Source organism: Nicotiana tabacum, chromosome 8, assembly GCF_000715075.1.
Source record: "Nicotiana tabacum cultivar K326 chromosome 8, ASM71507v2, whole genome shotgun sequence".
Classification (NCBI taxonomy): domain Eukaryota; kingdom Viridiplantae; phylum Streptophyta; class Magnoliopsida; order Solanales; family Solanaceae; genus Nicotiana; species Nicotiana tabacum.
This window is the reverse complement of record NC_134087.1, coordinates 75,655,085-75,670,502: the sequence shown is the minus strand read 5'-3', so window position 1 is coordinate 75,670,502 and position 15,418 is coordinate 75,655,085. Positions and strand designations below refer to the sequence as shown.

The 15,418-nt window shown below is 33.8% G+C and overlaps 1 protein-coding gene across 3 annotated transcripts; it reads left to right on the top strand.

Annotated features, from left to right (window-relative positions):
- The first annotated feature begins 4,777 nt into the window (after positions 1-4,777).
- LOC107775336 (uncharacterized) lies at positions 4,778-13,497 on the top strand. Of its 3 annotated transcripts, XM_016595065.2 has the most exons (11): positions 4,778-5,205; positions 6,337-6,431; positions 7,732-7,789; positions 8,368-8,562; positions 8,819-8,895; positions 9,597-9,679; positions 9,803-9,854; positions 10,798-10,866; positions 11,143-11,229; positions 11,349-11,410; positions 12,886-13,497. In XM_016595065.2, exons 1-11 carry the CDS (start codon positions 5,088-5,090, stop codon positions 13,013-13,015), a joined length of 1,026 nt encoding a protein of 341 aa, XP_016450551.2. In that variant the 5' UTR covers positions 4,778-5,087; the 3' UTR covers positions 13,016-13,497. The 3 variants fall into 3 exon arrangements, with proteins under 3 accessions (XP_016450551.2, XP_016450552.2, XP_075075484.1); XM_016595066.2 differs by lacking the exon at positions 10,798-10,866 and having other exon boundaries at positions 4,926-5,205; XM_075219383.1 differs by lacking the exons at positions 6,337-6,431; positions 7,732-7,789 and having other exon boundaries at positions 4,961-5,205.
- Positions 13,498-15,418: the final 1,921 nt, after the last annotated feature.

Here is a 15,418-nt window from a genome sequence, read left to right as displayed (position 1 = left end):
AAGTTTTTCCGGAACTAATTTTTATGTTATGTTATAATATATGTTCTCTATAATAATACTTCGCTATAATATTAAAAAATATTCAAAACAAACGAGTCTGTTATAAAAAGGTTTGACTGTATCTGGTTATATTTGGTTTCAAGCGGAATAAAGAATAAGAAAGGTTTTGTTAATATAAAGAAATTCCCTTGCTCACAACAAAGAGGTACTTTCTGACATGACAACATATTCTACTGAAAAAAGGAATTGATTCCTTCTATTCCACTCTATTTTAGGCTGATACTAGAAGTATAACTTATTGGGCAAATTCAGACTATACTTTTACCTTTCTAATTCGAAATACCCTACCGCTTTAACACTTTATTACTAATCAGAAACACAGAAATGGAGGACCCCTCTAGTTAAACACTTGTTATATTATAGTCATTGTTTGATTTAATAACGGTGTATATGTGTTATTGTGTTCTTTAGACCAATTCTTGAAAGTGTCTAGCCTGCAATTTCAGGATCGGACCACCATTTGTCTGTTCATTTTTTTTTAAAAAAAAAAACTTTAATCATTTGCGTCTGACGTATAATGCAATCATTAGTCACTATTTATAACACGCCTTACTAGTTTTTATTTTGATTTTAAAATTACTCATACACAAAGTAAAGTCAATGGATTGCATGATTTTGCTTCCTATAGCACTATAACAAAAATGGACGTCAGTGTTATTATAAAAGTAAAATAAACGGATCACAAAGTAAGAATGAGGATTGATCATCATTCGTCAATGTTTATGGTCTAATTGAATGTAGGAGAAAATTGTAGAATGATTTTGGACAATTGGCTACCTCCAAGGGCCGTTTAATTTGAGTATAAGAAAAATGATCTCTATATTACTTTGTGATTTAGCAGTCTAAGGTCAATGACACTACCGAAACCATATCTTTATCTTATTTCAGATAATACAACATATGCCATTTAAAATAAACCAGTGATTAGTTTGTATTCATGTATACATTCTTTTCTTATGTTATCATCCATGAACAACTCCTTAGTGACTTAAATAATAATTAAAGGGTCGTTGGTTGTCAACGTATCCATATAAAATTTGGGATTATAGTTATCTTATGTTTGGTTCTGAGTACTAGAAAATACTGATATAAATTTTATACAAAAATGGTGATATTACTTATCATATACATATGAGTTAGGATAAATAATTCCAAAGGATATTCCATAACTACAATCACATGAGATATTCCATATCTGAACGAAAACGACACCTAAATTTATAATACTTTGTCCGTTTCATTTTTATGTGAAACTTTCTTTAGTAGTAGTTTTCGATAGAATAACATTTTCCTACACTTGAAATGCAATAAATTGAAATTTTTCTTGATTTTAATGATATGCTTTAATAGCATATGGAATTTAAAATCACAAATTCTAAAAATATCTTTGACTTGTGACAAAAACTTTTATAATTCTTTCTTAAAATCCAGGATTCAATGGCCATATAATATGAAGCAAAAAAATAATTTGCAGTACTCCGATTAGTATAAGAGGGGAGGCTGGTTGTTTAATTTAATTTGTCATTTCATAACTTACATGATTGAATCGATTTATAATTTTTGTTACTCTCTCTGTTGGAAATATATTGGATTATGGAGAATAATATTTAGCTTGAGCCGTGTCAAGGTCACTGTCCTTAAGGATATTTCGTCCATATCGAGATGAATAATATTAGGCGTATCCCCCAGGATTCAACAAGCTCTTTTAATATAACTAGGAGCAGAAACAACAAAGATTAACAAAGACAACTCAGCACAATAAAAGAAAAGTTTTTCTTTCTTCCACCTTTAAAATGAACACAAACATATACTTATATATAGTCCAAATTGGACATCTGATTGAATGTAACGTTGATATTAAAGTAATGTTAAAGTTAAGAAATATTTCCAATAAGAGATGTTACATAACTTTAGAGCAATAAAGCCGTTTCAAATAGCAAATTGATTATCATAATAAATCAAACCTATTTTGATAGCCATAATGATACTCATTCAAGGTTAGTAAAAATATTATATTCAAAGCTATTAATTTTTCAGTTATAAATAATAAAATATATTCAATTAATTGGTATAATAAAGACTCATTAAGATAATATTAAAAGAATGAATCTAAATATCAATTTGAATATTTCCTTTTGAGTTATTAAAATTATTTTTCTAACAATCTCCCACATAACTCAAAAAAAACATTATAATAAAATAAAAAAATTCGCTGGGTTTCACAAATAAGCATAATGCGTCGAATCTGGTGTCTCTTGGACTATGAACCAGACCTAGATAAAATAAGAATAAACTTACAGAACAATTGATGAAGTTTAGAACTTCTATGAACCAAGAATTCTTCTGTAAGTTTAGTGTCTTATCTATCACATTATACCCGCACACACTTTGTTGTTTATCGTGGTTTTGCGCTAATAGGCCATGCGCGCGCCTGGTTTTCATGAGTGCTCTAGAAATTTCGCCACAAATTTCATAGGAGCGGCCCCACTCCACACTCGTATAGGTCCATCCATCAAGTGTATTCTGCAGCACAATACACCACCTATAAAAAGACTATGGATTATTGGATTAAGAGTTTAATAACTCAACCTCACATTCCTTGTAGTCTTGCACTGTGTACACATACTTTAATAGTGCACATTTGATCAACTAATAACTTTTTATTACCCATATGAACCTACTTCATGGGATCTCCAATCACATAGGTTGGGTTACCATCATTGTTGATACATCTCAAATTGGCAAAAGTCTCAACCCCTCAATATTTTACTTATAAGTCAAAGGATCGGCCAAATCCTCTTTTGACTACACATAATATGTATGAATGCCAATCGAAAGCATGAAAGAATTTTTTTAAGAGCTTTTAGAATAAAGTAGTTTCTTAAATAAATATAATTTTGTACCCCTGATTGAATTATATAACTATACAAATCTATAATTATGTAGGCTTAGGCGCATTCAAATACTAGAAAAAACGTACCTTAATTTTGTGGTGCAATTTATCCTCCATAATGCGATAATGCATAAAATTGAAACAACAACTTGATTAACATATTGCAACCCACAAAAATAATTTGAATACAGGATGATATTCTCCATGATACCATTGTGCAAATGTGGAGTGCAGATCCCATTTTCAGAATTAGAACAACAACTTGTACATCGTCAAATTTGATTCTCTATAATAAAAGAATGTGGAAATATCATTAAGAATGTTGGAAATATATTGGATTATGGAGAATAATATTTAGCTTGAGACGTGTCAAGGACACCGTCCTTAAGGATATTTCGCTCACACCGAGATAAATAATATTAGGCGTATCCCCCAGAATTCAACAAGCTCTTCTAGTATAACTTGGAGCAGAAACAACAAAGATTAACAAAGACATCTCAACACAATAAAAGAAAAGTTTTTCTTTCTTCCACCTTCAAAATGAACACAAACATATAGTTACATAACTTTAGAGCAATAAAGCCGTTCAAATAGCAAATTGATTATCATAATAAATCAAACTTATTTTGATAGTCATAATGATACTCATTCAAGGTTAGTAAAAATATTATATTCAAAGCTATTAAATTTTTCAGTTATAGATAATAAAATATATTCAATTAATTGGTATAATAAAGACTCATTAAGATAATATTAAAAAAATAAATCCAAATATCAATTTGAATATTTCCTTTTGAGTTATTAAAATTATTTTTCTAATACTCTCTCGGGCTTAGGCTTTCAAGAGGCTTTTTATCGACAGGAAGAAGTTTTAGCACTTGAGTAACCTCCAAAATTAAAGATTTTATTTGGAGATTAGCTCGAAATATTTTGCTTATAAGTACAATCTACTAGCTAAAGGCATTAATCTACAAGCATGGTGTCATTTTTTTGACTTGATAGAAAATTAATAGTGAACATGTATTACTTGATTGTGAGAAGATGCGAAATATCTGCGGCACGGCAGTATGAGCTGAATGTGAAAGGCGTTAATATGGCTAAGTTCCTTAGTTGTGTTGTTAATGACTCAGATTCTTTGGAGACTCAGCATACCTGTGCAGTCCTTTGAAAATTTTGAGCTATGAGAAACGAGTTTGTTTGGAATGGTAAAATTCTTCCTCCTAATTATGTGTTATCTGAAGCTTTGAAATTTTTTTGAGGTTATGTCAATGTTAAACATTCCTAAAATTATGAGTTTACGTTTTTGCTCTCGCCCGGTTGGTTTAACAGTTTGATGGCTCATGTTTAGTTGAATACGATGCCCAGGAATGAAGATTTTACAGAGTTTGAAGTGCTTTTAGAGGATTGTTTTTTATTATTAAAAAGAAATCTTAATATTTTTCTGGTTTTTGTTAAAGGGCAGGCAAATCTATTTGCTTATTGCTTAATAAAATAGCTTAAGAATTATGCTAATCCTTTATATTGGGACTTGGGAGTATGCTACTAAACCCTAGTTTTATTGTGAGTTTGTTGATGCTTCGCTGTCTAATAATTTTTTTTGTTTGAGTTAAACATGTAACTCAGGGTGTATTTGCTATTTTCTCAATCCATGTTTATTCATTAACGTTAAAAAGTCGTCGCATTCCATCCGTTAACGTCTGACTTTGCCCCTGGACCCACCTGATGACTACAAAGGTCGAGTAATCTCTCCAGCTAGAAAATAATGTAAACAATAAAATATTTAAAAGAAGCTATAAAAAGAATCAAAATAACCAATAATTTGTTAGTCAAATTCTCACGGCGACACGGCGAGTAGTGACAATAAAAGGGCGACAGTGGCAAGGAATTTTACAACTCTTTAGCGGCCGTTGATATTTCGAAAGATTCGGCTTAAAGCTATATTCTAATAGTAATCAATTTCATCATAATAATTATCACCTCTATATATATAAGTATATCAAAGAAAAAAACAGAGTATGCAGTTTTTCTGCATTCTCTGAGATGCCTCTGTGAAAAAATTCAAGGTCATTTATTGGGGTTGGGTTTTCACAGATTGGTGATTGCCAATATTTATTTATAGATAAAGGTTTAGGATATGGTGAACGCGAAGGGAATTTGGACGAAGAAAACATTACTGAGTCTTTTGCTAGGCCAATTTCTGTCCCTTCTCATTACCGCCACTGGTTTTTCATCCTCCGAACTCGCAAGAAAAGGTACAATTTGTCCTTTGTTTGCTTAATATTACTTCTTGAGTTTCTGTTTGATTTTTTAATCTTAAATTCGACTATGATCATAGCTGAAGCTCTGAGTTGCTTTGACAGTTTGTTTGATTACTAGAACTACCAATGGGTCTCTTTTGGTTTCTACATTGAGCAAATAAAATTATAAATGTTTGAGGTAGAAATTGGAATGAGTGTACCAAAACTTCGAACTGAAAGCAAAATAATGAATCTTTTTTTCGTTTTTGATCTTAAATCAATCGTCATCATATCTGTAGCTCTGAGTGGCCTGATTGTTTCCTTTACCGAATAATCTGTATAACTATTCCATTGGCGGGCTTCTCTCCACAATTTGTATGACTGCTGTTTTACATTAGAGCTTTTAGTTTTTAGCTCTGATTAGCTTCTATATTGCTCTATGTATTGATTTTATAATTGTCCTAATTATAGACTGGTCTTTTCGTGCTAATTTGTTTTATTTTTCCTTAAAACACCTTTATGAGTTTAAATGACGAGTATGTAGATGCTACTGTTAACTGTTCCTTGATTTTTCTTTATTCTTTTCCTCCTTTTTTTGGGCAAAGAAAGGGTGAAGTAGTAAATAAAGCATGTCAGATTAACCTATTATTTTTTATAGTACTTATATTTGTCCTGCTGAATGAACAGTTTTGACTTGACATAATTTATAGTAATTAACATGTCTTCAAATTGAGATTATGTGCTGTGTAAAGTTTGGAGAAACATGTTGGTTCCTCTAAATGAATAGAAGAGGAACCGGTACTAGCATTTTGAGTTCTTGAGATGGCTAACTTACTCTGTGAATCTAGTGCTCTTTGAGTTAGTATTAATGGATGGTAAAATTTAAGGGGAGGCAGCAAGAATTTTTCCTGGGGCTAAGTACTGCTATCTTTAGTTCTTGTGATGGCCAACTTACTTTCTAAATTCTGAAAACTGACTTTCAAAAGTTCTTACAAAGATAGCAATAGTTTGGTCTCGTATAGAAGATGTTACACCCATGTATTCCATCCATGGCCTCTCCATCCAAAACACAAAATGTAATCTAAGTTAGTGTCCTTTATCCCTGTCTATTTCGTTGACAAGTAATTTCGTTTTTCCTTGCTATAGGAATCAATGCACCAACGTCGCAGTCATTTCTAAATTACGTGCTGTTGGCATTAGTTTATGGAGGCTTTATGATTTACAGGCGAAAGCCGCTCAAGGTTTACTTTCACTCTTCGAGTGCTTCTAGAAGCTTTGATTTTTCATCATGTTCACCATAAGACTTTCTATTGTGCTTGTTGCAGTTTAATTGTTTGACAAATATCTGAAGAATGAACATACTTTTGACAAGAGTATGAAAGCGAGCATTTTGCGGCAGAAGTTAGTTATTGGTGTTTTGAGGCATGTTGAATATCATAGGCTCTGGAAAAAATATAGTATATATTTAAAACGTCTCAAGATCTAAGCAATTCCTGCACGAGTTATTAGACCTAATTTTATTGTTCTCCATTCAACATTTTCTTTTCTACTAGCCTCCAATGTTCTCCCACTTACAATTACTATCTTCACTTCTCAAATAAGCAGTTATAAAATTGTATTTAGGACATATAGAGTAAACGCTTTTGGGTGTAAAGCTTAAGAGCTTTGTCAAATCTTTAATTTGAGTACCCAAGCTAGCTTGAACTCGTTTTGTAGCACATTACTTGAACCCATCTACTTGTCTTTCATCAAGTTCTGATGTGTTGCTATTTTTTGTCGAATCTGAACATCCAACTTAAATCCTTAAGGTGACAGGTGGAGTAGCTCAAGACTTTTTATAAACCTTTTCAAAAACTCTTAAGACCAAATGTTTTAATGGATAAAAGAAATGGATATATTGATGGACAAATGAGCTCAATCTGAAGAATCAAATCTGACTGTATTTTTTTTTTTGGTGAATTTCTTCTGGTGTAAAATGGATTTAGTAGAGGATGCTGAAATCTTGTTACAATTCATAGAGTATTTCGTATAGACAGTCAGCCCTTTTCTTCTTTTGATCTTTTTTTGGCTGTAACCACATCACTTTCTTTGTGCTGACTTTTACATCAATAGTTCTTACCATTTCAAAAAACTCTTTTTTCGAGAATGGTAACAGTATATTGATCAGCAGAAAAAGCTGTGCTGGTAGCCAAATTTACAAAACGTTACCAGTGAGTTTAATCTGACCTTTTTCTACTTACAAGGATACCATTTCAAAATACTCTTAAGACCAAAAGTTGGCTCTCATGTCATATGAAAGGCGAGCGTTCAACTTGAAACCTTGATATGATGGGTAGAATAGCGAAAGACGTGTAAATCTCCTTTTCATGCCCTTATCCGATATTGGATATGTATAACTCAACAGCTTTTCTAAGAATTGTGTTCTTGTTTCTGTGTTTTAAAATGATCTTATTTGTTGATGCTTGTTTAATTAAGCAAGCTGTTGCTATTAAGATTGAATGCTTGGCTTACCTTCTTTTGTTTCTGTTTCTCTTTTACCAGGCAAAATGGTATTATTACGTCCTCCTTGGAATAGTTGATGTGGAGGCCAATTTTCTTGGTAATTGCCTCATTAACCATCTCTTGTGGATGGAAGCCAAATAAACTGTTTGCCCTCATCTTTTTCCTGTCTCTTTCACCTACCCAACATTGTATCTTTGAAACATGAATATGTTTTACTTGATGTTCTTAACAGTCCCTTTCCTATATTCACTGATCAAACCTTGATGACTTGCTCTTCTTAAACAAATATTGCCTAAAATGTTGCTTTTATTTGGAAAGTTATATTTCGTGCATGTCAGTTGAACCATGTGTTTAAACATCACGATTCATGATATTGCTAGCACAATGAAACACAGAAAAACAGTACTACAGGTTCTTTCTCAACGTTCTAGTTTTTGTGTCTTGATTGTTTCTTTCCAGATTCGCCACAATGTCATATGAATGTTATGAGGATTTTTTAAGCAACACATCAATCTCTCAAAATATGCAGTTTCCTCTGCTACTTCTACGGACTATAATCGCCTCTTCTGGATAGAGATTCTGAGGATTGGCAACGCATGTTTACTCGAAATGCAAACTCCACATTTCCTCATTAAACAAACTATCAGTTCATTTTCTGTTGCCTTTGCTTTGCAGTTGTGAAGGCTTACCAGTACACATCCCTGACAAGCGTGATGTTGCTGGATTGCTGGACAATTCCGTGTGTTCTGCTTTTTACATGGTTTTTCTTGAAGACAAAATACATACCCAGAAAATTAGTCGCTGTTGCCATCTGCATTGCTGGTCTTGTCCTGGTCATCTTTTCAGATGTACATGCCGCAGATCGATCAAGTAATATTGTTACAACCAGTTGTCATCTTGCTTGTTCTGTTTGATTTTAATTATCAGTATGGTTTCACTGCATGCTCTTTCCTATTGCTTATATTTCTCCCTATATATGATTGTGTATCATCTGATACTTTTTGGAAAGGGGGTGAACGTATAGTTAATTCCTTGTGTCCAGCTGCTTCTCATTTTAGTGATTTTGCAGTTTGTCATTTACTGACTCTATTTTGAAGAATAATACTTGAATTTCTCATTGTTGTAGGTGGTAGCAATCCTCTCAAAGGGGATATACTAGTGATTGCTGGAGCCACGCTGTATGCTGTGACTAATGTCAGTGAGGTACGCAATTGATAGCTGTGAAAATTCACTAACTTTTCGAACCAGAAATGATATCTATGTGTAGTTAGAAAAGTTCTTTCTTCCCTGCGAGACATAGCAAGGTTGTTCCAGTTGAAAAGTATTTGCTTGTGTTCCCTTTGGCCGATACAATCAGCAGTTCAGCACTGTGCAAAAGACTACGTCTAAATTATTTGACTTGGTGTCTGCAATTATCAATTTAATTATTTGACATCGGTCCATATGCATGTTCCTTTTGTCCTCAGGCAGAAACTATAAAGTCCAGTAGTCCATTAAACCTTTTCCCAGGTTCTCTGAGGATATTGGGTTGTTCTGCATTGAGTACATTAATGTAATTCCATAAACTACCTCTAAGTGACAACTTGCTGGTAAATACTTGTAAGAAAAGATTCATTGTTTAATGTTGGCTCCATAAACAAATTTGATTAGTCGGCAACCGATACACTATATTGAACATTCCTTATGCACTTTACCTTGTGGTAAATGATAAAAGTCATTCCAGTGAACTGTAAATGCAAGACCTTGGAGTTTTGACGTCTTACATTTTATTTCTCTCAGGTAGTGTTGATTCCTTGTACAGTGCAGTGCCCTTTTGACTATGAGCTGTTTTTCTCTTGGTCGTGTTTCTCAAGTCGGCTTTCCTGTTAAGCATTGTTAATACTTTTATTTCATGTTCTATGCAGGAGTTTTTTGTTAAAAGTGCTGATAGGGTTGAACTCATGGCATTTCTGGGCCTGTTTGGTGCCATTGTTAGTGCTTGCCAAATGTATCCTAATGTTCTGTCTTCTTAAGATTTTACTGGGGGTTAACCTTCTTTCTTGATGAATGCGTACTCTTTAACTGCTGCTGATGTTCTGTGATGTACATGACTTCTTTAACCATGCTACAGAAGCATACTTGAGCGCAATGAGTTGAAGTCCATTCGTTGGTCAGCTGGAGCAGTAAGTCTCTTATGCTTTGATCTATTTCCTCACCAATGAGCATGGATATAGATAGCGAAGAAAGAAATTAATGCTCTGCCTTTGGAAGAGAAAATTTGTGTAGGATCATTTCTTTAATTTCTAAGCAAGTTCACTTATGTTGGATATGACTCATGTGAACACTTTGATTTGTTTCTTCCCACAAGTATCAACATGAAGCTGTAATTATAAAAGGTGAAATGAGCAGCACACAGTCTGCATCTTCTAAGAAGATTAAGGTCCACATTTTCCTTGATGTCCTATACACTCATCTACCGTCCCAATAGTGAAAAGGAAAACAAGCTGAAAAAGGCATGAATCTCATGCGATGGAGGAAGCATTATATAAAACATCATCCAGTTTTCAGATTGTCTCCTTCCAAAGACATTGATAACTCCTTTTTTATGTTCAGCCACTTTACCGTGCAAATTGTACATGCTTACGAAAAGGTCAGTTTAGCGCATCTCAATTCAAATTCTAAAACTGGAAAAGAAAGTATGGAGGGCTGTTATTTTGGGAAAGGGAGGTAAAGGTGGTGGGCAATGGTGGGAGGGGTCAGGTTAGGGGCACGCCAAGTCCCTGGATGGTGGGTTAGCAAGAGGTTCAAGATATAAATATTGAAGGTTAAAATTTGGTCAAGATGCTGCTTTAGTTTTTAAAAAAAACCACAATGCTGTTAACTGAAACATTGTAGAAATATAAGAAATCTGAGTTTTTTTCTTATATCTCAATAAGCCTAATTTGCCTTTCCAAAAGTAAGACTTATATGTGAGTATTGATGAGGTTCTTTAAGAGCTGAACTGGCTCATCATTCCTTCTGATTTTTCGAGTTTACATACTTTGTTTCATTGTCCGTCTTATGGTAGTCCTTTTGTTTATTCTCACATCAAGCTGCCTAAACATTTATTACCATGGGCAATTTCAGACACTTCCCTTTGTTGGATTTGCACTGGCGATGTTTTTATTCTACTCATTTGTTCCCGTTTTGCTGAAGGTATTGCCCCTCTTTCTATATCTCGTTCTATCTGTTCACACACACACATGTATATTTGTCTACGTATACATGTATAAAAAGATGATCAATCAGGCAATCGTGTTCCAATCCAAAGCTAGTAGTGGTGCAATCTACAATATGCTGACCTGTTAAAGAAAAGTGACGTCTTCCTAGTTCTAGCTATGATCAGTCTAGTTCTTGAAAATTAATTTCTGTTGCGGATCATCAGGTTTGAAGTTAGTTTTCTCATTCTGAAATGCCACCTTTTGCGTGCAGATGAGTGGTGCCACAATGCTAAATCTAGCCTTGCTTACCTCTGATATGTGGGCTGTTTTAATTCGTATCTTTGCATATCATGAGAAGGTTTGCAGAACAATCAGATTACTTTACATTTTGAGGATTAAAATCTATTTAAACGTAGAACTACTACTTTTACTGCGATACACTAGTGCTATTCTGAAATCAGTATCATTTTTCTTCAGGTTGACTGGATGTATTATGTAGCTTTTGCTGCTGTTGCTGTGGGACTCCTTGTTTATTCTGGGTAAGTAACAAATTTGGTTCCTGAATGGAGTTTCTTATATTTATTGTTGTCCATGTTTTTATAGAACTAAGATGATAATCTAATTGCTGGTTTATTGCTTCACTGCTTCAATCGTTATAGTTGTTAGTATCTTAAATGATAGCATAGCGGCTTCTTAAACATGTGTGTTGTCACTGAGGGGTTGGCATTCAGGATCTTGCTCAAAAGAGCAGCAGGTTATAAATGTGCGCAATTGACTTGATTGTTTTTATGAAGTTAAATTTTATTGATATGATCGGGAAAACCCCGTATGCAAGTTGATACTAAAAAGTTTATAGAATCTTGCAGCTTAACATGATTTTTTACAAGTACCAACTAGTCATCAGTGCTGCCCTGGACTGCATAATTCTTATACTCCAGCCCAAAGGAGGATAATCTGTTCTGGTAGCTCAATCATCATACTGAGATATGATATCACTCCAAAAGTGTAAAAGGAACGAAGCATTCTACTATCTGTACAAAAGGATTTTCTACCCCTTCAAACGTTTTCATATTTCTCTCTTCCCAAACAACTCACGTAAGAATCAGTGGGGCTATGTCCCAAGTTCTTCTATGTTTCCTCCCCTTTAGTTTCCATCCTAGCAGCATATCTTTAACATTTCTTGTCCTAACCCGATTAACTCCAAACAATTTTCATAGGGGACACCATAATCTCTGTGTCATAAGGCAACAAAGTAGCAGGTGAAACTCTCTGCTTTCTGTTCTTAGTATCTTGTTGCAGAAAATTTCACTGTAGACATACAATCTCTCTGCCCTTCACATCTCCATTTATCCTTTCCCGTAATGAGATCTGCTGCTTATATAAGAGTTCAAGTAAATGGTTAAGCTCCCCGATCTCCCAATATTTGAAGTTTCTCCAATAGCTCAGGTCCCATAAAATTATTCCTCTCCAATTCTGGGCCATTGTTGCTCTTTGCTGGTTGGAAAAATTGCCAGGAATGTTTCACCAAGGGGATTCCCCTTTTGCTTCCACAAGCTGCTTTTGATGCCATCACCTGCTCTAGTTGTAACATTTTTGTAGAACTCCTCCCATGATACTCCATAAAGCTACTCATGTGACCCTGATATATTTTTTGTCCTCCAGCCCGCAACCTGAACTCTGTACTTATCCGTGATAACTTTTCCAGCATGCCTGTTCCTCACTTAATTGTAACTTTGTTCAGGATGGTTTCTGTTGATTACCAATTGAGTTTAAGCTATCAGAATGCAAAAGATTAAACAGTTTGTTTCTTGTCCATTGATGAGACTCCTCTAACAGTCAAGGTGCTGGAGTGCAGTGCTTGAAATGATAATTCAGTGTTCATCTATGACGAAAGCAAATTGCTAATTTTATAAGTTGTTGGTCAATCTCAATAGTTAAATGCTCACTTGGAAAGATTAGCCAACTGCTTTTATAGAGCTAGCAGAACATATTTACATATTTGACTCTATTTCAGAGGTGATAAGGTGGATCAGAACCTAGCTGATGTTGCTGATGAAAGCGTCGGACAAAGCAAGCGGTTTGACGAGGAAGCTGGCCTTGATAATCCTGCACAAAAAGATGGCAGTGTGAGCTCAAAAACTTAAGATGGTGGGCAAAATTTTGCATCTACTAGCATTACTGAAGCTAGTTTTGCTCAGACAGTGCCCAGAAAAGAAATATAGGGAAATAAATCTTGATTGTAGTTTCGAGACTTCCATTTTTACTTCTCCCTCCCACCCCCTGTCCCTCTCTCCACCAGAGGCGGACCCAGGATTTGAGCGTGACGGGGCACTAATATTTTCACATATGCCAATTAGTAGCGACAAAGTTCGGCGCGCAACTCTTTAAAAACTTAGCAATTGTGATAGCTTATCATCAAAGTACAAACTCTCAGTTGTTGTCAAAGTCGACATATGTTGCTGCTTCGTCGAAAGTGATTGTTGAAGGGAGAATGAAGAGTTTGTATTTTTTGACTTGTTGAGAGAGGAGCTACACCACCCTCTCCAACCCCCTCCCACCCTAAATAAAAATAGTATTGATAGTACTTTATTTTCATGTTATAGATAGATTTTTTTTTATATTTCAACCAATGAGTTTTTTTATGATATAGAAATATTTATTTTTCATTTTAACCAAGAAAATACTTTTTTTTCATATAGAAATAGTATTATTTTTGCGTAAAAAAGTATTAATTCCTTTGGGTTTGTGTGTATTTTTAGAGATTGGGGGGGGGGGGGGGGTAGCATAAAAAAATATTTTCTACTTTCTAACCAAACACTAGAAAATATTTTCCGAAAAAAGTTTTCCACTCACCAATCAAATAAGGAAAAATAAGTGATAAAATCACTCATTTTTCATGAAAAATATTTTCCTTCATACCAAACACACCCTTAAAGTGGTACTAAGTTATAATTTAATTCAAAAAAGATAAATTAATACGTAATAAAAAGTAAACCAGTTGACTATTAAGTAACGGTTTGAATCAATAAAGTGAAGCAAAAACGTTAACAAATGTAGTTGCCAAGTTTCGATCCCAAGTCCTAAAAGCAATAAAGAGTGATCAGCTTTCGTAGAAAAGGGCTTTTCAACTTTCGTAGTGTAGGAGAATCTTATTCTATTGCTCGAGTTAGTTCTCAGGCCATTGAACTTGCATTGATGCAATGTACCTGCTAAGCAGTTTTACTTTATTATTTTTCTTAATGAAAATTTCTCATTCTTCACCTTTCCCTTTCGTTTTAACACAGCTTTTATGTATCTGGAAATAAAGAACAAATTAGTAAACGTGCCAATCTAGTAAAGTTATAGTTCTGATGCTTGTAATTGTACAATTAAACTATATTGAATTATGTCCATACAATTTTTTTAATAAATCCTAGTAATTCAAGATATATTTGACAAATCAAATAGTGGGTCAATAAAATTGTGTGAAGTTAAAAAAAAAAGGATTTAAATAATAGCCCGGTTTCGTTTGAGTTATGTCATCTCTAGTTTCACTTCACATAAATCCAAGGTCCGTTTAAATATTACGTTATCATGAAGTTTAAATTCATGTATGTGTCAAGTGGTGTGTGTCAAATCGTCTGGCATGTCAAGTCAAAGTAAGATGAATCAATACATAACTTGGGATATTAAGTTACAGCTTTAGATGTTTGTCTTGATTCTTGACGGATGAAATATACCAACTTTTTCCTGAAGCTTATATTCACTATAAGTAGAGTTCAAATTCTATTTTTATTTTTTGGCGATAGTGGTAAACGTGAAGTATTTAATGCACTAATTACGATCCAAAATGCTTAGTTATGTGTTACACGGATCTTTCGCTAATGAGTTGAGTGTGCCCATAGATGTGTATACTTTATTTGGATTCTTCAAAGAAAACGTTAGCAAATGTAACATTTGAACACAGCGAATGTAACAATGAGTGTCTATTATCAATTCTCTCTCCTGAGCTGAGACAAAACAACTAGATAGATTGAAGGAAACTAATAAGTCATATTTTTACGAAAAATTGCATGAGAATCCGTAACACAGTTTGAACTAGGGGTGTTCATGGTTCGGTTTGGATCGATTTTTCCCTAAAAAGAAACCAAACCAAGTAAGTCGGTTTTTCAAATATTAGAACCAAACCAAACCAATTATGTCGGTTTTTTCTCGATTCGGTTTATGTCGGTGTTTTCGGTTATTTGTCGGTTTTTTCTTAAATATAAGACATACACTACCAAACACACATTTCGGCGACCACATTTTCAACGTAACACTATCAAATCAATTGCCCTTTGAGAAATATATTATTTACCAAGATATATTGATGATAATTGAATCAAATAGTGATGAATAATTTAAGGACTCAATTAAAAATATATTATTTTTAACAAGAAATAGATTCTTACACTTAACAAAAGAAAACTACCAATTAAACTAGAATGTAAAGGTAAAGAACTGTACTAAAAGTGCAAACGATTAATATTTACTATAAAAATTTTAAAACTTTGTATAAAAATATACAT

Bases quoted from the DNA above. Each gene is read 5' to 3' on its own strand.
- LOC107775336 (XM_016595065.2), top strand. From the start codon at position 5,088: ATGGTGAACGCGAAGGGAATTTGGACGAAGAAAACATTACTGAGTCTT. The intron at 8,563-8,818 runs GTAATATTGTTA...TCATTGTTGTAG, and splicing joins ACATGCCGCAGATCGATCAA to GTGGTAGCAATCCTCTCAAA. The intron at 11,230-11,348 runs GTTTGCAGAACA...ATTTTTCTTCAG, and splicing joins TCTTTGCATATCATGAGAAG to GTTGACTGGATGTATTATGT.